Source organism: Nycticebus coucang, chromosome 5 (assembly GCF_027406575.1).
Source record: "Nycticebus coucang isolate mNycCou1 chromosome 5, mNycCou1.pri, whole genome shotgun sequence".
NCBI classification, from domain to species: domain Eukaryota; kingdom Metazoa; phylum Chordata; class Mammalia; order Primates; family Lorisidae; genus Nycticebus; species Nycticebus coucang.
Genome location: NC_069784.1, coordinates 134629803 through 134654222, shown reverse-complemented (window position 1 = coordinate 134654222; position 24420 = coordinate 134629803). Strand labels below are relative to the sequence as shown.

General features: G+C 48.8%; 1 protein-coding gene across 1 annotated transcript in view; it reads right to left on the bottom strand.

The window, feature by feature from the left end:
- Nucleotides 1-1926: 1926 nt before the first annotated feature.
- The window catches only part of IGF2R (insulin like growth factor 2 receptor), a 120781-nt gene continuing 98287 nt past the window's right edge, over nucleotides 1927-24420 (bottom strand). The window contains exons 37-48 of the mRNA XM_053591105.1: nucleotides 22049-22210; nucleotides 20775-20982; nucleotides 20264-20410; nucleotides 19120-19354; nucleotides 18029-18165; nucleotides 15936-16047; nucleotides 14808-14954; nucleotides 13991-14178; nucleotides 11327-11513; nucleotides 5551-5700; nucleotides 4578-4647; nucleotides 1927-3664 (exon numbers count right to left, since the gene is read on the bottom strand). Of these exons, the coding sequence (XP_053447080.1) occupies nucleotides 3236-3664; nucleotides 4578-4647; nucleotides 5551-5700; nucleotides 11327-11513; nucleotides 13991-14178; nucleotides 14808-14954; nucleotides 15936-16047; nucleotides 18029-18165; nucleotides 19120-19354; nucleotides 20264-20410; nucleotides 20775-20982; nucleotides 22049-22210 (2172 nt within the window). The 3' untranslated portion in view covers nucleotides 1927-3235. The remainder of the gene's footprint in view (nucleotides 3665-4577; nucleotides 4648-5550; nucleotides 5701-11326; nucleotides 11514-13990; nucleotides 14179-14807; nucleotides 14955-15935; nucleotides 16048-18028; nucleotides 18166-19119; nucleotides 19355-20263; nucleotides 20411-20774; nucleotides 20983-22048; nucleotides 22211-24420) is intronic.

Here is a 24420-nt window from a genome sequence, read left to right as displayed (position 1 = left end):
ACTTTCAGAGCGAGCAAGCCAAGGTGGGATGGTACTGTATGCAATCCACCATCCTCCAGATCTGTGCTGAAAAGGGCATTACCTGACTGGCTGTTCACTCGGTTCTCACAGAAGAGCATCCGGAACAAACCGCAAGTAAATGTGGAGGGCGAGAGAGGCTAACCAACTAATTCCAAGTCAGCAGAGTAGAGCTGGAAGAACAAGAAAGGCAGGAGTGCAGCTCAGGGAGCCAGGGGGAGTCTTCAGAGATGTGTAAAGGGATTTTAGGAAAGCGGGTCTCTGGTGGTGCCACAGGCACCCGCCACATACACCAGAGCTGGTGGGTTCAAATCCAGCCTGGGCCTGCCAAATGACGACAACTAATCAAAAAAGAGCCAGGTGTTGTGATGGGCGCCTGTAAGTCCTAGCTACTTGGGAGGCTGAGGTAAGAGAATCGCTTAAGCCCAGGAGCTGGAGGTTGCTGTGAGCTGTGATGCCACGGCACTCTACTCAGGCCGATAGCTTGAGGCTCTGTCTCCAAAAAAAAAGAGTCAGTCTTGTCCATACCACACAGATGGGCCCCTTGTGATCCAGGCCATGTGAGAGGTGAGATCAGCGTGTCCACAGTCCTTTAACTAGTACAGAGAGCGACAGGCTGACTAGCCCGAAATAGTTCCTTTTAAGACCAAGATGGCAGTCATCCTTCCAAAAGGAATTGTGTTGGGTGATGTATTATTTCTGTAGTTGATGAAACACAGGAATACCTTCACAGTCAAGAGACAGGTTTCCTCTTCAAGGTGGCTCTCCTTGGCATGGATTTTCCTGCATGGTCCTGAGACACACCCCCTTTCTTATTCTGTGTCTCTGCCATTCAGTGGACAGTTTCAAAATTCAAGGGGCACAGGAAACTTGGTTAAAAGGAAACTAAATGTCAAAGGTACACTTTTTTAGGGGTATACTCTTATCAATAAAATTATTTCTTTGAAAAGATTCTAATTTCTATTTGCTGTTAGGATATGTTTTCCTAAAAATACCTGTAACAATAGCTGGCAAGGACGATGACCCTATTTTTTTTTTCCCCAGAAGCTAGAAACTATGTAGGGTCTTAAGGAAGGAATCAAAGCAAATGTGCTCACATGGCCTGTCATTGCTTCTTCCCCTCTGAGGGCCAGACACAAGCTAGCCCTAAAGAACACACCCCCTGACACGGAGCTCAGCTCACCCAGGGGGCCAGCAGGTCCCTGTGAAGGTCTCTTTTTACCAGTAGGGGTCTCCCTGACCTTCTCTGGAGGTGCGCATGGCTTAGAGATCAGCCCCCAATACAATGGCTAAGGACCAGTGACTTTGGTTATAATGTAAACTTAACAAGACCTCAGAACCTCTACCTCAAGGCAATCTTATAAAATCTTTACTTTAGAAAAAAAAAAAAAAAACTCCCAGTTGGATAATTAAAAATGAGGTGGAGGAAAGAATACTGACTCCTCTAAAAAGTCTGGGTTTAATATTCTAGTCACTTTCTGCTTTCAGGGAGGCTCCCAGTTTCTAAACAGTAATTTAAGATAGAAGACTCCATTTAACTCACTCAAAAAACACAACCCTCCTCCATGATAGATCCGGTTGCACACAAGGATGCTTTGTCGTGTCTCTGGAATCCTTGGCCATTGTTTTGGGAAACAGGACATACCCCAAGGTCTGCTTGGAGTTAAGAAGTCAGATGTAGGTAAAGCTGAGGGGAGGAAGACTGGACACAGAGTTAATACCTGCAAGTGGGACGTCTCCAGAGAAAAACTGAAGTGCCATTTTATAATGGGTCAGCCTCAACACCAAATTCAAACACTTTTGTAACATAACAGGGACAAAAGCCAGGCAGGGATTCTGGCAACTAGCTTTAAAACTTCTCACTATCCAGGGGTGGGGGAAGGGGGGAGAAAACACTCCAACACTCAGTTAATAATTTATCTTTTATTGAAATTGTTGAATAATTTATATTACAGTAAAGTTGATTGGAAAAAAATGAAGAGAAAAATCAATTTTAGAAAATACACTCATGTTGCAATCAAATAAGCCAGCCAAACCGTTACAAACCAAGTGATTCTGTAGTGCGGTTTGCTTTTCAGTATATGAATACCATCGCGTCTATATACAATTCCATAATGTGAGAAAAGTCACTCATTAAACACTTCAAGAAGGGAGCGGGCAGCTTGTGGCAGAACCCCAGCACGGCCTTCCCCTCTTGCAACACTCTGAGTGGCCACCTTGGCCTCCCTCCACGCACAAATCCAAGTGCAACGCCAGGGGCGAAATTCGGCCCATCCTTACTCATGCAATTTCTGTAAGTCACACACTGTGCAAATTAAGGCTTCGTATAGGTCGAATGGTCGATAAACACTTGTTTCTTAAAAACATAAGCACAGTAAAGGTGGTATCATGAGAACCTAAAGAGATGAGACCTATACCCCAAATATGGAAAAAAAGTTATTTTCTCTGACATCTGAACTCGACCCTCACACACACACACAAAAAAAAATCAATCTTTGGGTGGGTTGTCTGAATTCACCAGCCGGTGAAAGCAATACTGACAAAGCTGCTCCGTACACCTCGGGCTGCCGGTGCCCTGCGAAGCTGCAGCCATTCCCGACTGAAAACACAGAGCAGGTGAACCCTCCAAACCTAGGCACTCGGGGACCCTGTGCACGCACACGCGTGTGCCCTAAGATACAGACAGCAAGAGAAGAGAGACAGATGAGAACTCAGCACACTGACAGCCTCCCTTCTCAGAGTGGGAAACCTGGCACGTGACACCCTGCCGGCAGGAAGAAACTGTTGCTAAGTGTTTTTCCTTTTTCTCAAACCTGAGTAATTGTCAAAGTCAATAAATAGGGAGAGAGAATTAAAATGCTAAATATAATGGTCAAATACCCTATAGGGCCTAAAGCAGCAAGAGTTTTTTTCCCAAGTACAGCTCTGTTCTGAGATGTGTCTGGCCTTATGCTTTCAAATGAGGACTTGAGGCAGAACCCCGGGGACGAGGCGCCGCCCGGTGCCAGCTGAGCCAGACCTTACTCCAATGACTGTAAACACTCGAGCAGGAGCAGGGCCTGACCTCCCTCACCCTCTCCTCCAGCACGAAAACTCTTCCCTTTTGAGACAGTTTTTGTTAAAGGCAAAATTACTGAAGCATCATCGAGTTGAAGTCTTATTTGGTTGGAGGTGTGCTTGGCTGTCCCCGGCTCCACGTCCTGCAGGCACTGCGGAGTCAGATGTGTAAGAGGTCCTCGTCGCTGTCGTCATGGAAGGACACCAGCTTGGCGGGGGCCGTGGCTGTCTGCTGGGCAGACTTGGGCTTGCCTCTTCTCGCCTTCTCTCCCTTGATCAACCCTGCCCGATCGTCTGCCCGATCGTCCACCCACTCTCCAGGGTCCTTCCTCTGTGCATTGCTTGCTAGATGGGAGTTTTCTGCCCCAGCACCCCTGCCCGAGTGAACTTTCACCTCTGGGATGGTCAGAACCTCATCCTCGCTGTCCTGGTCATCCCCATGCAGGGAGCTGAGGGCCTCGGCCTTCACAGACTTGGTGGTAAGATGGCCGTTTTCCTGCCCGTCCTTCCCTGGTCTTGGCGTTGGCAGCTGGATCTCTTCCATCAGCCACTCCGTCTCATTCTCATCTGTCTCTTCTTCTTTGTTCACCTGCCAGGGATGACAGCAGAGACCATGTGAGCCCTATTACAGATCCCCATTCTGCTCATGTCAGCTCCAGGCACAACTCTTCCTAAGGAAAGGACCCTCTCCACTGGTGGAAGCTGGGGAACTGACCGACTGCCCACCACCGTCACTGTCTCTGGTTCCCAGGTCCCCATCAGGGGAGAAAGGTGAGGGCTGGCAACTCCTGCTTGTTGTGACTAGGACTGAACCAAGCAGGAGGGTTGCAGCAGCGGGGCCCTTCAGCAGGGTCCTCACAGCCAGGGGCAGGGCCACACAGGTGGTGTTCAGAACAGCCGGAACCGGGAGAGTGGGCCGATGACAAGCCAGCAGTACCAGGGGAGAAGGGGCTCCTCTGACTTACTCATCACTCTCAAGGTGCCCACAGGGGTGGGACACACAGTGTGGAGGGAAGACACACTCATGCCAAAAAGTCTAATTTTAGAAAGCAATCTGGCAATACCTATCAAGTGTCACCAACGTATTTATGTCCTTTGACCTACATAATACCTTTTTTCCCAGAAATGTATCTGAAAAAGATCATGAAAGGCTAGATGCACAAACATCTTCATTACTTTGTTTTTTTGTAAATAGCCCAAAAACAGTGGAAACAACCTAAACATTAAATACTCCAATGAAATGCAGTTGCAAGCACAATCAAAGATGCAGGTAATATTTTCCCTTCTAGATTTCCAGTCACTGGTCCACTGTTCTCAGCTCCACTGATGCTAGCCTGACACAGACAGCGCTGGTGGAGCAGGAGACAGGCACCCAGAGATGCAGGAGAAAAAAAAATCATAGCCGTGCACATTAATGCAATCATGGGGTACAATGTGCTTGTTTTATACACAATTTGAAATGTTTTCATCAAACTGGTTAACACAGCCTTCGAGAAAATTACCTTTGAGTATTTGTAGGACACGTTTGAACTTCTTCTGCAGCAGATGGTCAGTTTATTCATCACCGTTTCCCTGTAACAGAGGACTACATAATTACTGCGTGGGGGACAGAACCCACCCCGCGAGCTGTGACCTCCTCCAAGGGGCCAGTGGCAATGGTGACATGTGTCCTACAAACACAGCCCTGCAAGTTAACAGGCGTTATGAATAACAGTGACAACAGATGTGTGTGACATGTCCTTCCCTGCACCCCAGACCCTCTGCCCCGAGTCTGTGTTTTTGGGTGTGGATGGCCAGGGCCAGTTCTTCTCAGCCACCTCTCTCAGCCACCTCTCTCACCTGCCCATGGCTCATCTGGCCAGCTCCTGCTCCCAGGCCAGAGCCACCGACACGGGGCACCTGGCTCCAGAGCCACCATGGGGAGGGAACATGAAAATCTACTTGACCGTCCCATGATGTGTGGTGAGTCTTCCACCAGGTGAAGTAGAGAAAAAAGGGCAGCACACACCCAACACTCGGCCAGCACTTTAATAAATGCTTGCTTTTATGATGTGGGAAAGGAAGAGGGGTCAGCAGAGCAGCAGGAACCCTGCCAGTGAACGGCAGTGTGTGTTGTTCTACCAATCCTCAGGCACAAGACTCCACCACATGGTGTGCGTGCTGCACCTTAGCCTCTGTCAAGCAGTGCACCCTTGTCACAGAAAAGCAGACATTTAAAAAACAAAACTTCGCATGATTGCAAGAGGGACTTTACCTAACAATTGCAATCAGTGTAACTGGCTTATTGTACCCTCAATGAATCCCCAACAATAAAAAAAAAAAAACTTCTGAAAATGCTTCCATACAGCATTTCAAACTAAGATCCTTAAGACTTTTGCTGCTGTTGGGCTCAAAAAGAAAAAATTCTGAGCCCAAGGTGTGACTTTGCAACACGTGTCCTGACACCCACCCTGGCCTCAGCACGTCCCTCCTCACCTTCTTTCCTTCTTATACAGCAGCAGGGCCAGCAGGCAGCCGGTGAGCGCCACCAGGAGCAGGCTGAGGACCGCACCGACGGCCTGGCTCCGCTCTGAGAGCCCCTTGTGCCCCTGAGAATCCCCAGAATTCTCGCCATCGAAACCCATCCTGGAAGGAAGTCACAAGAAAGGACGCCATGTCACTGGGCAGTATTACTGCCACAGCCACGTCCCCCAGGAACGAAGTCCCCAGGAACTTGGAGAGCTTTGCCTTTACAGACACGAGACTCTCAGTCCAGCCCGGTAAAATGAGATCAGCTTGACATGGAAAAGGGGAACAAAACCTCCTGATGAGTCTGAAGGCAGGGGTATTGGAAGACAGACTAGAAAACACACTTCACAAGTCATGGAAAGCTGTTACATTTGGGACATGATGAGCCTGAGAGACAGCCCCTCGGTCTGGGACTCTCCAGGGTGGGCAAAGGCCTTTCTGGAGTGAAAACTCTGAGGAACCTGCTGGCCACACTCCTCTCTGGCTGCCAAGACCCCCTTCTTCTCTCTGAACTTACTCTGGGAAGAGGCAGTGAACACAGCCCAGGTGCCAGCTACTCCATTTGAGACACAGCCTCAACACCCTACAGGGGCTGAGGGTATGGCCACAGGACAACCCAGGACAACCCTGGGCCTAGACCCCACCATGCCACTTTTCTCCAAGCCTGTTATGTCCCGGGTGGGCACTAGTGGGAACACACCAACTCTGGAATATAGGACCAGTTCACAATTCCCTTCCCTCCAACCCCGAAGCACTGGACTGTATACTTAGGGGATAACAGTATATTTTCATGACATTTAACGGTCAAGGACAGTTGTGAAAATAACACAAAATGAGAAACAACCGGACAGACTTCCCTTTCTGCCCAGAGGACCACGCACATGACATGACTTGACACTTCTGATCTTTTCAGCCCTCTGTCATTTGGAGCCACACATGCACAAAAACAAAATCATGTAACAGAAATTCTTCCCCACCCAGAGAAGGCAGAGAACAGCGATGAGAAAAATACAAACATGCTGCTCAGGATAAAGAGAGGCCACCCCAACAAGCCTCACCATAATGACGCCGGACACCGAGGCTGCTGGCTGCGCATCTAGAAACGTACTTATTTAGGACAGGCCTGACTCCAGGCAATTGGATCAGAGGGTAACCAACCAACCAACCAGCAACTTGGGCATGTAAGGGGAACTGAGTCAGAAGTCTGCTAAGTGATCTTGTTTACAGCGTGAGAAAGATGATTAACAACAGTGCTGGGTGTTCGGGGCTACCTCGGCTCACACTGCTGACCTTTGCTGGGGGACACGCTCCCAAGCCACACAGATGTGCTGCAGGTTCTGCAGACCCTCTCCCCTCCAAGCCAGGAACCAAGGCACCCAGAACCAGCTTGGGCCACTCACGAACACCTCAGATGCATCCCAAGAGATCCTCACCATGACCCGCTTCTCAGTGTATTTTAACTTGTACCTTTGATTTCTTCTTTAAACCATGGATTATTTAGAAACATGTTTTAAGTTTCCAAATGTGCCTATACTTTACAGCTATCATCTGTTTGATGCAGGACAAGGCAGCACCATGACCTGCTGCCTTAGCCCTGGAGGTGTTGATGCTCCTGGGGACAGAGGAGCAGGAACCAGTTTGCTGCAAGGGCGGGACACCGGTGGCGGGGGAGATGCTGGTGCCATGCTGTCTCCTCCACTTGTACTTCTGAGCAGATGGGGCCTTGCTGTCTCCTCCAGTGGCTTCTGACTGGTCAGTTTCATGGATGGTGCCTTACTGTCTCCTCCACTCCCACTTCTGACTGGTGGATTTCCTATCAGTTTCCAAGGCCTGAGAGTTCACTGGACAGCTGGCTGTAACTGACAGGACTCACACCCCCAACAGAACAACCTCCCTCCCTGCCACTATATAAACCCCTGAGCAGAGAGCCCAAAGGCAGACCTCCAGGAAGGAGCAGGAAAGCTTGTTCCCCTCCTGGGTTCTCTTGGTTTTTGTAGTTGTTGTAATTTTTGATTTCTATAAATAAATCCTGACTTAGCACTGATCCTGTGGTCTGTGGATTCATTCTTCCTATCGCAGAGACCAAGACCATACTGAAATTCCGGGATCATGTTCCCTGTTCCTAACTTAATTGCACCAGTCACATAATTAATTTGGTATCAATGTTTAGGAAGTTGTTGAGACTTGACTATTTCATGGTTAATTTTGACAAAGTTTTGTAAAGGCTCCATGTGAGCTTGAGAAAATAGTTCCTAGTAGCTGGAAACAGTGTTCTGAGTGTGTCTATTAAATCCAGCCTTTCCCTGTGTTGTCCCAACTCTGCAAAAACCTTTCCTTTTTGTCTCCTTGACCCAGCAATCATTAAGAGATGGAGATTTTTATCATTTCCTCCGGTGTGTGGTTTGCCAATTTCTGCTTTCCACATTGAAGCTTTTTTTATTAGATTGACATAACTTTAGGATTCTTGCTGTCTTCCTAGTAAATTGACCCTTTTATAAAGTATAATGACCTTCTTTATCCCCAGAGTTTTTCCTTAACGTCTTACCTGGTATTAATGTAAGTGCAGCTTTCTTCTGCTTTACTTGCCAGGCGTACCTTTTCTTCTCCTTTGACCTTTGATCTTTTCTGTGTTCTTGTTTAAGGCATGTTCCAAGTAAGCTGTTTTTAAAATCCAATTTGACCATCTGTCTTATCATTGGCAGGCTTAGTCCATTTACGTTTACAATTATTGATATATTTAGATCTATTTCCACCACCTCACATTGATTTTGTTAGGCTCTATCCTTTTTGACGTCTTTGAGACTTCAGGTTTTTTAATTTCTCTTCTTCTGTACTGTTCTGGAAGGTGTATACTATGTTTCATTATTTCAGTGGTTATTCTTGAAATTTTGGCATGCGGTACTAAGACAAAAGGTCTGTAATTAATGTTTTCCAAACAATAAGGAAGTTTACCTTTTTCTTCCATCCTTTCTTTCTTTCAAGAAAATAATCTCATTTTCATATAATGCTGTTATCCTAAGAAACAGAGCCTCTGATTCCCACCCACTAAGCCTACAGGCACACGGATGTCACCCAGCACAGTCCGCGCCCGCCTAATGTCCACAGGTTCTTGGAAACTGCAACTCCAAACTAAATCAGGGTGATTTCCTTTGTAATGGCTTTCCTTTCCTTCCAGGGTTTTGTTACAATGTTGATGAGGGAAAAAAAGGTTCTCTTAAAGTCGCAGTTTCCAAGAACCTATGGACAACATTTTTTTTTTTAATAATTGTTGGAGATTCATTGAGGGTACAAGAAACCAGGTTGCACTGATTGCATTTGTTAGGTAAAGTCACTCTTACAATTGTGTCTTGCCCCCAAAAGGTGCAGCACACACTGAGAGAACCTATGGACATTAAGTGAAAATGTAATGTTTTACTTTTTCTTATTTTTTAATGCAACAAACTAGCTTCCCTCTGACTGTCTTCTCAGTAGGCGGGGCTATTCTGGTATTTCACGACCACGAATGTCATTTTTGTCCTGGCGGTAACTCTGCCGGGCACGTGGCAGGCCCATTCCATCTAGAAATGTATGTTTTTTAACTTTGTGGAAGTTGTTTCATTATTTTACGTAATCAGAAGTATATAAACACTGATTATTGCTTTAACCAAAAATTGTGAAGTAACCACGGTTGGGAAGCAGAAGGGGGGTGGGGTAGGAGAGCTCTCTAGCATCAAAGAGCAACAGATGGAATATAAAACCTTAATTTAAAATAGTGAAGTAAATTCCAGTAAAAACAGCCCAAAGAACTAAAAATGGTCATCTATTAGGGTGACAATTACTACTAATCTGCTATATTTATATTACAGTAGAACCTCTGTGAATTGACCACCCAAGGGACCGTAGGAAGCTGGTTAACACAGAGAGGTGGTCGTCGTAAGGCACCAGGCCTGCTGTGCTGATGTGTGCGTAGTACATGTCCAGTCTATGAAAAGGGGCAACTTTAGGCAGTGGTCAGCTGTGGAGGTTCTACTGTATTTTAAAACGTGCAAGACTTTGATAAAGAAGAGTCATCGCAGGCACTATCCCATGCCGTGCTCGTGAGTGGCCGCGCCCAGCAGAATCCTCCCCTCATCCGTCCCAACATGAAGTAGGCAATCTGTCACTGCCCCTAATGGGTGGAGGTTTTGCTGCTTGTTTTAACTTGTTTTCCTTTTAAAAAATCTTTATTGCTTTATCAACACATTAAGGCATTTAAGCACCTCCCATTTCTGACATTTGAATGTCATGAAAAGCAAGGTCTCCTATACAACCTCTTTTCTGGTTTTAGAGGAAAAGGAAAACCCCCAAGTCCCATACACTGGTCCCCAACTGTGCCTTTCCTATTCACATAAAGTCTGACTCCCAAATTTCCAACACAGACAAAATCTCAGGCTGGTCTGGTTTCCTCCGAACAGACACAGAAAACCAGCTGCTGAGGTGGGAGGCAGGGTTAAAATTCACATTTTGCTTCTTCCGCGAAGAACTGCACTTTTAAAACTTATTTTGTAATGGCCTCACCAGAACTCCACAAATAACAGCGGGTGCCAAAAATGTATACACAATTTAAGAAAGGAAAAAGACTGTATTAAAACTGTTAATACTCAATATACACTGGTAACAAAGGATGAATACAAGTTACATTTGACTTCCACAATTACAAAAAGGTGCTCCAAGTGGTCACCCTCTGCATCCAGACACGCTGAACAAGGCAATGGAGAAGGAACACAGAGACAGTATCTCTTACAATGCATGCTTTTTTTTTTTTTTTTTTTTTTGGCACCCCTGGTATTCAAAAGCAGAAAAAAACATCGGTGAAAAGTCTCTTTTCACCATTTTGGTACCATTCCCAAAACTCTCTTTCTGTGACTGTGCAGCTCAGCTCCTTACACCCCCAGCCCTGGAAAACTGGGACAAAGCTGAGTGTTTCTTATTGAGCTAGTACCTATAGGTAAAAGAAAATGAACAGTCATTTAAGACCTAAAATATGTGAACTGAATCTCCCCATTATCCCAGCCAGTATGGTATGCTGACCTTAGGATCCCTTTTTCAGAAAATGAAGGAACCAACCGCGTGTTAGGAATTTGTTTTTCTCTTGATATTAAAGTCTTAGGACAGAGAACGAAAAGTCTGTGTGACATGGCAGGAGCCAACAGCACAGAGCTGGGCAGAGGAGGGAATGGCTGGGAGACTCGGCCACGCGGAGCTGCCACCTTCCTGCAGAGCAGAGCTGAGCTGCTGCCCAGGAGCCCTGGCCTGCTGCTGATTTTCAGGATCTGTAGGGTAAGTTTCTCATTCACTCAAACACAGAAAATAGTTCACTCAAATCAAAGTGAGGTTTACCTCACGAATAGTTTATATTAGGACAGAAAAGGTATTCTGGGAATACACAGATGAGAACCAGCTGACCCCAGTGAAGGAGGGGGTGGGGAGAGGGCGGGGAGGCTGGAGCAGGAGGGGCCCCAACTGGACCCTGCCCGGGTCACCACGCACACAGAGGAGCCCAGCCAACCTGCTGGGGGTGCTAGGCAGTGGTGACACGGGGGTGGACAAACAAAGAGCAGGGTATCGACCGTCCCTGGCCCTGGGAGCTGGCTGTGTGGGGTCTGACTATAATTTTCTCTCCTTTTTGGGCAGGTTTGAGTATCTCGCGGTAAGACGCTGTGGGGGAGAGGCCACACACCTACACACACGCTCCTGAGGCGATGTGCCGGCAGGCTGCACTCACCTCAGAGGACACACAGCCGAAGTGTACCAGGAGAACAGGTACTGGCAGTCGGCGGTCTCGTGGCTGAACTCGGGGACTCCGTCCTTCACCAGTGGGTCACAGTGGAAGAAGATGGTGGACGAGACAGACTTTGTCTTATCTTTTCCACATTTAGAGGAAGAGGCAAACACAACATCCAGATCACCATCTGTCAAAAAGGAAAGAACACACACACACAACCACAGTTGCCATTGACTTTAACGACAGCCTGAGGTCACTTCTACATCGTTGGTAAAAAAGTTTGCAAAGACTTAACGTCAGAGGTAAGGAAGCCTTATCAGCTATCCCACATGCGCTGTCTTTACTGCTTAAAAAGGCCACTCGATGCCCATTTGCAGAGCTCCTGGCTAAGTCAAAGTGTAGTAAAGAATTTAACCTTGTCGTAAAAGGAGTCTGGCCCTTGTCCTCAGCTGATAGGACATGTAATACTTGGGACCAGCCAATAACATCTCTGCAATTGAGCCCCAATAAAACCCTGGACACCGGGGCTCCAGTGAGCAGCCCCTGTGGCTGAACACTCCGTGCGCACTGTCTCACATCAGTGCTGGGAATAGAACACGTCCTGGCTCCACGGGAACAGGCCAACAGAGGCTCTGCGTTCAAGTTCCTCCTAGACTCTGCCCTACATGCATCTCCCCTTGGTTGATTTTAATCTATGTTTTTCTGGTGTAATAAATCATAACCATTGAGTATAACAGCTTCTAGTGAGTTCTGTTGAGTCCAGTGAATCTGAGGAGGCTTTAGGGAGGGGAAGGCCTTGAACTTGGAGCTGAGCCTTGCACGGACTTGCTGCCATCAGACATGGTAGTTGGCTTGAACTCTTTGTGGTCAGCCACCACCCCAGGTGCCAGGAACACAGACAGCAGCGTGGACGGCCGTGACCACAAACAGAGGAGAGTCCAGAGACAGAGAAGCACAGCTCAGCCTGGGAACAGGCCCAAGTTCGGGCTTGGGATGGGCCAAGGCAGGAACCGGACCCTTCTGTGGAACTGTTGTGGAGGAGCAAATCGCTAAGCTCGTGAGGGCCACTGTGGCAGCTCCACCCCATGGCTAGAGACAGGGCTTCTCGGCTCTCTGTTCCTGCCCTGTCAGAGGAACGATGGTGAGACTCATAAAGAGATTTAAACCACATTTCTTCAAAACGAGCCAAGAGATCTTCAAATTAAACCTACTTCCTGGAGCTGGTGAATGAAGAAAGTGAAAAGATTTTATTAAGCATAAATAGATGTACGTGTGCACATGTGTGCAGGCAGGCATCCTGGAAGTGGGGATTCTAGAAGGTCTCCTCATCACACACCTGTGGACGAGGAGCTTCTTACTCCTAACCAGACAATGCAGCAGAGCCATGCTGTGGAGCCCGAACGCTACTGCAGACACATGAGGCAGTGTAGGGAAGGGGGGAGGAAGAGGCCCTCTGTGCAAGGAACAGCATGTATAAAGCCACCAGGCTACAGGATGACTTTGGGGTCCATGAATCACTGGATGGCTGGAGCCACATGCACTGGCAGGACCAGCAGCTGGGGCCCGTCAACCATCCTCTGTGTGAGCAGAACTCAGACTCTCCTTCTCTGCATGGCAGGGCACCCTGAAGGCTTTTAAAGCCATGCTTTAGTCAGTCAACAAACATCACCCAGCATTTCCTCCAGGCCAGACCCTGAGGCAGCAGCAAGACCACAACAGCAAGTGACGAGCAGCATGTGACTCTAGCACAAGGTGCTCACTCCTCCACATGGGATTTGAAAGTGAAGGAGGCCATTCCAGGCACGGAAAGCGGAATGCACTCCCGCAAGGTGACACAGGCTGTGGGTGTTATGAGCAGATCTGCCACGGCCAGCACAGAGCCGGGCAGGGAGCGGTGACGCTGACCACCTCCCGCTGCCCCTCCGCTGGGCACTGCGGCAACATCGTCTCCAGAGCCCGGGGGCACATGCTGCTTCTTGGCCGCAACTTTGGGCAGGAAGCGGCCTCCTCCTGCCCCCGCAGGACCCTCCCAGCAGCCCTCTTACATCAAACTTGGCTGGGGGGATTTTCAGACACGCTTAGCTTATTACTAAGATAAAGTTACTATATTTACATGGTTCAAAATCAAATTTCAAGTGGTGCTCATTTACAGCGAAAAGCTAGTTGGGTTTAAAACAAAAACTGCCTTTTGGAACAAGGAGGAACAGGAGGCCACACTCTATCAGCAGCAGCAGGAAACCTTCGTCCCCTACTATTCCTCCACGTAGGCTGCGGTCTCACAACGTGCTCCTCTCATCCTTTTGAGGAATATGAAATCTCTTACCCTTCTCTAATATTATTTGAAGATTCAAATAAGGAAGTGTCATGTCCAAGACCAAAGCAAAGGTAATTCTGACCGAGCATACCTGACTCCACCCCAACCTCAGAACCTTCGGTTGAAACCAGTTCTAATGTTGTGTGCGCATGTGTTCACTGAGGTGTAATTTGCCAGCAGTGAAATACCCAAGTCTGATGTTCACTGTCTGATCTGTCTTAACGAAATGCACATCGAAACGGCACAGAATGAGACCAGGTTTTTGTTTTAAAATTGATCTGAATAGGAGTGTGTTGGTGAAATTTTTAAAAGAAGTTAAATGTGGAATATTAATGGGAAGAAACAGTTACCTTGAATGTAGTACTTGGTTTGATCAGAGGTCCCAACTTTCCGACTAAAGCGCTGATCATTGGGCTTAACCTGGCATATGTTGGCCCCAGAGCACGCCGGGTTCCGGGAGCTCGTGATGGTGGAAAGCTGGATTTCATATAGGTAGTTGTCCCCGTTGCTTCTCATGTCCCCAGAGGCTCTGAATAGCCTGAAGAGATAGAAGAGATCACACTCACTCGAACCCTTTAAGAAGGCATTTTGTTACATAAACCCAGTCCTTAAAAATAACTCCAGATGTTCCCTCTCCCAAGCAGGGACAGCTATTTTCCCAGGGACTCCAAGGGCACCAACTTCCATCGCAACCTTCACCCCCCGTGGTTCTGTTCTCTGACCATTCCTGCCCCTTTCTGGAGATGCTGTGTCCAGCACCACATGGCCCTCACACCACCTATGTGTGACCAGGCAGGCACACCCAGTCAACCTTGGCCACCAGACCCCAAGATCAGCCCTAATGACACTGGTAAGAAAAAATGTTTTTTTCTGATAAGCCCAAAAGATTCCTGCTCAAACACATGTTCAGAAAGCTTTGGCTTCAGGCCCTGGGCTTATCGTGAAGGGAGGGAGGAGGGGGGACTTTATTTTTACACTTGGGAGAATTCACCATCTTTGGTGTTAAAATGTTTTTCCTCAATTTAGGCAAAATAGGATGCTCGCCCCAGCAACAGTAACTAAAACACACAGACCTGTTTTTCTCGTGATACCCGCGACACGGAAAGCTCTGAACTGTGGGTTTAATTTTCAGTATTTCCATGCTCAAACGGAAAATGTTTCACTTACTTAAAATAAATATCCCCGAGGCTGATGCTCCTGCCATCCGCAGGGTTGACGATCGTACCATTTACCATGTGCACCTCCTGGGGCTTCACGGCGCAGGCGGCCCGGGAGTCCCAGCTGAAGTAGTAAGTGCAGCTGTCGATGTCAAATCTGGAGAGAGAAGTGGTACTTAGTCACCTGCCAGCTGATGCCAGAGGGCCGCAGCACGGCTAAAGTGACCTCCCTGACGGCCCCAGGGCTGGTCAGAGCTTCCAGACGCCGCACTTGGGCTAGCACGGTGATGTCACTCTGTTTCAGACCTCAGTGATATGAAAAAGCAACGAGTAAGCATTTAGGACAAATTTTTAAAGATTTAGATACTGCAACATTTAATACCTGAAGAATTTTGATCCTAGATTTTCAGATTTTTTTTTTTAATAAGCTTCCCAGACTCCTACATCAATAAATCCTTTGACAGTTTCTGGGTTTCCCCCTTTCCAAGTCCAGCTTCGGGAAGGAATCCATTTGTTCCCAGCTCGAGTGCTCCCCCTGTTGGCCAAAGCCCACTGGCATGGGCTGAGACAAATTTGCCTGGAGAATTCTACTGCCAAGCAGGTCCCAGTCTGCTTAAACACCTGGCCTTGGGTGGCCAATCACACACCTTCGGTTCTGTTATGACACTCAAAGCCAGAGGGCAGCTGAGGGCAGCTGAGTGCTTCCCAGCCAGCACTGACAGTGCTATACCTGGACCAAGAGAGGGCTTTCTAAGGCAGGCAAGGCTGCAAGTTGCATTAGCCCAGAACAAGTCATTACAAAAGTTGTGAGATACACAGAAATCAAGAAAAGTAAAATCTAAATCTACAAGGATGGAAACAAATGAAACCTTCCCAGCAACACCAGGAAGCTGAGCAAGTCGAAAACTGCCCGGGTAAAATCAGAAAGGATGCCATCAACTGTGTTTCTTGAAAGTAAAATAACGCACCAAAACACAGTATCAGAACTTTTGTAGTGACCCACACAACAGCACCTTACCAGGGAACCGCTCTCGTGTGAGCAGCCACTCTCCCCCACCTCCGCACTGTGAAAACCTGGTGCCACACCCCCCTCGGAGGGGCCCCTGCACAGCCCCACCCTGAGCCCCAGCCCCCTGACCTCTTGAAGGCAGGCATGCCCACCGTCTTCGAGCAGGTCAGTTCTATCACAGTGGATGCGTTCTTGTCACCACATGGATAACCTTTGGAGTAAGTGACAATCACTTTGTCATCTGAAACACACAAACAGGTGCACGGACGTCACTTTTTGTGCATTAAAGGCCTCAATGTTGGAGTAAAAATCCACTTGAAGGGCCAGGAGCTCTGGACTCTCCAAAGGCTATCGACTTGCTCTCAGCACCCTCAGGACAACAGCAAGACTTGGGGTCAGACCTGTACCTCCCACTCTGCAACTCGGGGCGGCCAAATTGCACAGCCCAGATGTGCAGAACAAGGACAGTGCCCCAAGCATAGCACAGGGTGCAGCACCGTAGCCAATGGCAGCAGGCAGCACTGCTCCAATCCCACACAAGTTCTATACCACTTCAAGTGCTTTCCAGACAGGGCCCCTCACACGAGCATCCCAATAGCAACAGGCAGGGACTGGAAAAAGTGAAAAGCCAGAGGTGGAGGCCAACTCTGGCGTTCTCAGGTCTTCTGGCCCTAGGTCAAGCTCCGTCGGCTTTTGAGGGGGTCGCATTAAAAAAACAAACAAACAAAAAAAAAAAACCTAAGCCCTCCACCATGCAGGGCCTAAGAGAAAAGTGGCACACTCTTCAATATGCGTGTATCACAGGGGCAGTGTGGCCCCAGGCTTTGACTCTGTGCCACTGCCAAGAGACTGCGAGGCCTGTCCAGGTGACAGGCTGGCCTGCTATGCCTCGGCTGTGAAACAGACCAGGATGAAACAGGGATAAAGCACAATTGCTCGAAATGTTAGTTCCTACAGCAGTCTATCTCCTCACCCCCAGGGTGGGCTGCTGTTCCCTAAATGAATGCTAGGGTCCCAGTGGCTGTCCTCAGATGGTGTCCCACTGAAGCTTAAGAGTAAAAAGATTGTTTCTAGTTCTAGTCACCAGGAACTCAGGATGTCAAATGCTGGTCCCGGGTAAAACTACAAACTCTTCCTACTGGGCACACCTAACTCACAGGATGGTACTCAGAGCAGAAAAGGAGGCTGCCAAGTCACCACCAGTAAGTCAGATTACCCAGTTCCAGGTTATCCCGTGCTCCTCCTGCCTCAAACTGTTAGTGGAGCCTTAAATATTTTACTCTTTTACAGCTGGCTATGAGAAATGGGGGTGAAGACTGGCCAGATGTCCATATACAACTCTGAGATCACAGGGGAAGTAGCCACATCCTCGGTGACCTCAACCCTTCTTGGGTGAAGCGGGGAATGGCCCCAGTAACCAACCTCCAAACGTCCAAAGGCACGGCCGATCTCAGGCTGGGGGTCTGGCCACTACCTCCAGCCTTATGAGGATGCTTGCCTGCTATATACCCACAGGTTCTGGGTTTGCTCTTTATCAAGGATGACAGTAGATTCCTCAGAATCCCCCTTCTCTATTTCAACATCTCAACCTACTGAAGTCATCCTGTGGTTACATCAGGATAACTTGGGCAATCCCACTCCAGCCTAGTAGGCAAAGGTGAACTTCTTCTTTTATTGGTCCCTCCAACACAGCCTAGTTGTCCTTAAGCTGAGAAAATTCTGTTTTCCTACTTTAAGTAATGAAAAAGAATATCTTTCACTTAACAATGAAGTATAAGATGAATTTTGTATTAAAATTATTAAAAAGGATCATTATCATTTTTGAAATTGTTAAGATATTACAAGAATGTACCCCTTCACCAAGTCCTTGTGCCCGTCTGGCTTTCAAACAAACTTCTGTATGGGTCAATTTAGGCACTGGATCTACAGCTAGAACACGCACCTCACAGGGCTCTGAATGTTCTAGCCTTCTCCTAGATAGAAATGCCTTCGCAAGACAGCTCAGCTCCTGCAAACCGGGTGGGAACCCTGGTCTCAGACAACACAAGGCAGCACTTACCCTAATGTTCCAGGAGCTGTCAAAATACCTGAGAGATGGTAACTGGGAGTATCAGTACTATCTTGAGATTTCCACCAAAACCTGCGTAGAGCTCACCAGAACACCCTCACCTTCCCAATTCAAACGGCTCTGTGCACCAAGGAGAAGGACCCAAAGGCCTTACCTACGACATCCAACTTCTGCGTGTGAACAAGTCCCAAGACCTGGACCTCACCAGTGGGGCTCTTTCTGCAAATGCTGGCTCTTTCAGAACACTCAAGGGGCCCTTTATATACTTTCTGGCACAAATTTATATAGTACCTATAAAATGACAGAAAGGGACAGGGAGAGGAATGCAAGTTAAGTCTTGAGGTGTGGCTCTTTTAGGAAAAAGTTTAACAGTTCTAATAACCAAGTGCTCCATCCCATCCTTGAACATAGCACTAAAATAGCTTTCCCAATAAGAAAAGGACGAAGAGTAAGTAATCACTAAGGAAGTGGCTCCCTAACCAGGTCGGGGGTAGGGTGGAGGGGAGGGTGTGTGCCCGTTCCACATTGCAGCAGAAAGAGGGCTCTGGAGTCCTGGCAGGCATGACCCCAATCCTGGCTAGCTGTCTACCTGACTTAGAGCTATGTAACCCTCCAAGTTCACCCCCCTGCTCTGCAGTGATGCCCTTTGGGAGTGCCTGGCAGAGTGGGCTCTTCCCACATAGGGCAGTCAGGACAAGTAACTGCCCCAGCCAGCAACACCTAAGGAATTCTTGCCAAAGAAAACCAACACACCTTCCCACACATCCAAGCTATGACACACAGAGGGAAAACCTGCCTCAGCCAGCCAACCCAGCAGCTTCTGGTTCTGAAGCCTCCATTTCTTCTTTTTTTTTTTTTTTGTAGAGACAGAGTCTCACTGCACCGCCCTCGGGTAGAGTGCCGTGGCGTCACACGGTTCACAGCAACCTCTAACTCTTGGGCTTACGCGATTCTCTTGCCTCAGCCTCCCGGGTAGCTGGGACTACAGGCGCCCGCCACAATACCCAGCTATTTTTTTGTTGCAGTTTGGCTGGGGCTGGGTTTGAACCCGCCACCCTCAGCATATGGGGCCGGCGCCTTACTCACTGAGCCACAGGCGCCGCCCTGAAGCCTCCATTTCTGTTCACCCAAACTCCCCTCACCTCCGCCAACGTCAGACCACTCCTCACGTACCACGACAGACATTTCGATAAAAGCCACTGCCAGCCCCCAGCCCTACGTCTAATGTGTGGGAAGGGTACTCACACGGCCCCCTCATGGGCCAAGGACCAGGACCCGGTGAGGGAGGACAGCTGCCGTAAGTCATAGGTCTTGTGCTTCCGAATGAATTTGCACTCCATCTTCTTTGGAGGGCAGACAACTTTTGTCTTCCACTCAAATGTCACCTCACAGCCACGAACTTCACTGAAGACTTGTGGCCTCCCAATGTCCTCATCTTCGTCACACTTAAATATGATCGTTGATGTCCGGTGGCTATTTGCTGAAGAAGGCGCAGTAAGGGTTAGCCCCACCTATGTCTGAGCCTCATCTCCCAGTCCTGTCCCCCACTCTGCCCGGTGGGCACCGCTGACTCGACTCAGCACCTTCCCGTTCCCATGCACAGCCCTCGCCACCTAACACTCTGTGCCATTCACGGATACCTCAACTCCAAATAGATTCAGCCCCCTGGGTCATGACCTCTCCCTGTACATTTGAATAACCCCATGGTATTGGCACAGTTCCCCGTAGACAGGTACCAATGCTCCATCAATGTACCAATAACAACCCAATACCTATAATTATCTAAAAACCTGAGTGCCATTCAATGAACCAGGAACAATATCAAAATAGTTTTGCCCAGACAATCACAGTCAGTCTTGTAAATCTGCTGCCTATAGTTCCTTAAACCGTCCCACTTTGGTTCCTGGTTGTTTACAGGGATCGCGTGGTCTTTCACGCTCTAGTCTCATCTTGTACCATGTGCTAGCTGATTCTCACGCTGCTCCTCTCTCAGCACCACAGGAGCAAAGGCACCAAGTTCAGCCCTCCCCACCTGCCACAGAGCAGTCATGAGCGGGTCCCCTGGTTCTCCTGGACACTCACCAGCCACCCTGCAGACCCACAGTGGGCAGTCACTTTGCTGAGACATGAATTTGAACCACCAGGGCTGAAAGCCAATATATGGACACAGGTCCCACCAGCTACTGAGTGGCCGGGCCGGTCTATAGATATGGTTTGAGCGATTACAGCGCTTCTCTGTGGGAAAGAGCCCTCACAGGAGAAGGTTTTATGGCATAGGACACCTGCCCTTGACGTGGACATCCTCAAAGGTCTCCGTATGAATCCAGCCTAGAGAAGATGCAGGGTCTACCGCACCAGACCACCCTGGACACAGAGCTGTCCTACTCACAGTGTCTGCAGAACCCCCACTCGTGGTCCCTGTCGTAGTTGGCAGTGGTGCTGCACCACAGCCTCGACCTTCCTTCCACAACACACTGGTCGTAGCTCTTTCCGTTGAATACGAAGGGGAAGACACAGGGGTCCCCCTGCTCAGTTTCTGAAAGAAGAACATGATCTAAGTAACCTGGGTACTGGCGCTGCCCCAGCAGTGCTTCCCAGCCACAGCCACCTAACATGTTCCCAAAGGAAGCTGTCTGTCCTATACCACCCACGTGACAACCAGGACTCACCTATCTAAGTGGCAAATGAGACTCGCCTGCTCAAGTTAACAAACAACTGGCAGAGCAGAGCATGAGTAAAAGCACAAGTGTCCCCACCGGGAGGGTCATGTAACGCTTAGCATCAGATCCAAGGTTTCGGCATTCAGGGAGTTTGCAGCGTGGTTCCTCAGTTTCCTTCTGCTGCTAGTCTAATTTCACATTTACTAGGAATTTAAAACTTATCCCACTGCAGATATTTACCTGGAGGGCAGTTATCACCATTCATGTAATTTAAAATGACCGCCTCGTCCTGGTGCCTGTAGTCCAGCTTCATGGACGCCACCCGTCCAAACGACACCCCCTTGCTCCCCGAAAGCAGGCAGACGCCACCGTCCTTACAGCCTCCTTGGTCCGGCCCAGCTGCTGGGGTACATACCCCCACGCTATATGTGCGGGAGTCTTGAGTCACCTGGACAGACAAATATCACGCGTGGCTGCAAGCAGGGTGACAGCACCTGGATCTCCAGGTGGAAAGAGAACTGTCACCGCAGTTCATGCAGGAGTCTCCTGTGGCAAAGCAGAGGCTCCTGTGTCTCACCAGAGCCATGCTCACTCACCCCTTCCGCCCCTCCTCCTCTGCCCAGCAGCCCAGGCAGCCCACACTGCCCTGGCTGTCCTGTCCATCCTGAGGCCCACATTTCCTTGCCTGTGCAATGGGGCATTGTGAGACTGAGTGCCTCAGGGACCAGAGCAGATGCTCCACGAGGACACGCCCCCACAAGGACCTTGCCCTCCTCACCCACTCTACCCTCTGCAGGCCACCATCTGCTGTACACCTGTCGGGAGGGCATCTACTGGGCAGGGGTCTCCTTCACAAGAGCCAGAAACTCAGAGCTGCCACACGCAGACTGGCACTGGGATCACGCGGCCTGGTCCAGACACTGGCACGACCTGACCACATCTGGATCCCCAGGCTCAGGGAGTCAGAGGCTCCAGCCACAGAGACCATGACCTTGACGTGACCCACAGTCCACAGACATGAGTGCTGGGGCTCCAGCATAACACCAAGTGACACATCCAGATGCTTCTTGAGTATGGGGTGCACACCTCTGTGGGCTGGAGACAAAAGGATTGTGGATTTCTGCTGGCCATCCTCCACCTGGCTCTGATGTGATGGGTGTGTTACACAAGTGTCCCTGAGCCACCCTGTCTGTTCTCATCTGATATGAAGAGTCTGCATGATGCTTCATTGGATCACTTGATCCTCACAAAGTCTGAAGCACAGAAACGTGCTGACCTGTGAGCCCAACACCAAGTACTGCTATGCCCCCCCAGGGCAGAAACCTTCCTGACAGGTCACCCTGTACAACCCACACGAGAGCCACCACCCACGGGGCTGCCAAGGTGGCCACTCTGATGGCCACAGATGCCACATCACCTGAAATGCTCCCGGCAGCCCCATGGTGGTGCTCACCAGGTCACAGGGGTGCTGGAGCACACCAGTGATGGCGAGGCTTGGGCACAGCCTTACCTACCTTAAAGGTGTTCTTGGAAAGGCTGGACAGGTTGAAGCTGTACAGCAGCTGCTCGTCTGTTACAGAGCAGCCCTCAGTCCTCACTTCATCAGGACAGACGACTGGCGTCTCCCACTCGAACACAAAGTCACACTCACTGGTCCTTAACAGCTTAGGCATCCCCTGTTGTTCAGAAGAGCATGGGCTTCAAAAACCCCACAGCACAGGGACAGCAGCCACCCACTGTACTCCCCCCACGGCAGGGGAGGGACACTCAACAGCGGCACTGTCCTGGTGGCACAAATGGCCCCTAGGACCCTGCCCCATGCCTCAGGGACCCCCTGGTGAACTCCTTTACTTAAGAAGAAATAGAGAGGCCTGCGACATCTGTGCTGCAGGTTCAAAGGAAGGAAGCAGGCGCTCCCAGCACAGCCAGGGTTGTCACGCTGCTGTTTCTATAACCTGGGGCATTTAAGGGGCCAGGTGCCACATGGCCAGATGCTCCTCAGGCCAATCAATGTATCTGCTCCCTCCCTCTGCAACAGCAGCAAAGCCGCAAGGTGGCTGCACAGAAATATACTGAGCAGCTGTTTTTCTGTGATACAAGTGGTAAAAGTACTTCCATTGAAGACCACAGGGAGGAAACCTGTCCAACACTCCTACAACCAGAACTCACATTCAGTGCGAGATGCCTCATTTCCAAAATCAAGTAAATACTGGTCACCCTCAATGCAGAGCTGCAGAGAATTAACTAAACTCAGTGTAGTTAACTTGCCCCACGCTGGGCTTGGTGGTCTTTCCCTGGCCGCATGAGCGGGACACACAGAGGCAGGTGTTCAGGAGAACTGAAGAATCTGCTTGAAAGAATGAAGTGCTGCTGGAAACAGAAGCTCTTCCAAAGGCCAAGTCCAAATGGCCTCATCCTGGGTGTGCGCAAAAGCACAGACGCGCCCATATGAAAGTGCGGATGTGCACAGGAACACAGGGAGCTGACAACACAGTTCCACCTGTCCTCGACAACTCAGATTATCATTACACACAAATTTTCAGAACCGGCAGTGTCCAAGGGCTCTGCGGGGCCTCCGGCCTCTGTACGGAGCTCCTAGATGGCAGCGGTTTTTTCCTTTCCTGTTACTATGCTTTTCTCACTGCCAGTTAGCTGCCAGGTCACTTTGTGACACTGTCCACAGACCCATGTCAAGCAGGCTTGGGGGCTGGCTCTACAAACCTGCTGCAGGCCAAAATATCAAGAAAGTTGTCTAACCTAAGGGAAGGGAGAAGGGGGAAGGGGGGGCAGAGGGAGGGTGATTGGTGGGATTACACCTGCGGTGCATCTTACAAGGGTATATGTGAAACTTAGTAAATGTAGAAGGTAAATGTCTTAACACAATAACTAAGAAAATGCCAGGAAGGCTATGTTAACCAGTGTGATGAAAATGTGTCAAACGGTCTATAAAACCAGTGTATGGTGTCTCATGATCGCATTAATGTACACAGCTATGATTTAATAATAATAATAATGATAATAATAAAAAAGAAAGTTGTCTTCACTGGAATTATAAGACATAATGGATCATAATCCATCTCCTGAATTCCTTGGGGCAGATGGGCCTTGGAATCCATCTTTAGGATTTTAAGAGGCAATATAGGGTGTATCATTTCTACTATGTAAAACACAGGCACCCCAGACCCTGTAATCAAAGCACATCAGTATTTCTACAACAAGATACATGAATATGCACGTTAAGTAGGACAAATAGCAGCATAAACAGCCTCCTTCACGTCAAAGGATTTACGAGTTTCCAAGCTTCAGAGACGTCAGAAGCACAGAGAGGGGCTGTGGAGCAAGGGACTCCCCCCGCCACCCAGTTGCTCTGAGTCACTGTTGGGTGGGGGCCATAACCTACTAATTCAGGCGTCCTCAAACTTTTTAAACAGGGGGCAAATTCACTGTCCCTCAGACCATTCAAGGGCCGGGCTATAGTTTAAAAAAAAAAAGAACAAATTCCTATGCACACTGCACATATCTTATTTTGAAGTAAAAAACAAAACAGGAACAAATACAATTCACATCGCTTCATGTGGCCCGCGGGCCGCAGTTTGAGGACGCCTGTAATTCATCTCCTATTCAGAGAGGGTAATGAGGTAACACATGCAAAAGCTCTTTATAGCAAAATGGTGCTCGTTACAATGGGCACTCACATTATACATAAAGTGCACATAAATTAGAAGTCAATAAGCTTCTTACAAATAAAAGTACTACTTTGTCAAAGTTATTTTGATTCCAGAGGTCCTTGCTAACTTCTGAATATCGGGCTATGTCCTGAATGATTATAGCTGCCCATAAGCCTGACTGATTTCCCAGTAAGAATAAAATCTGCAATATCACAGGA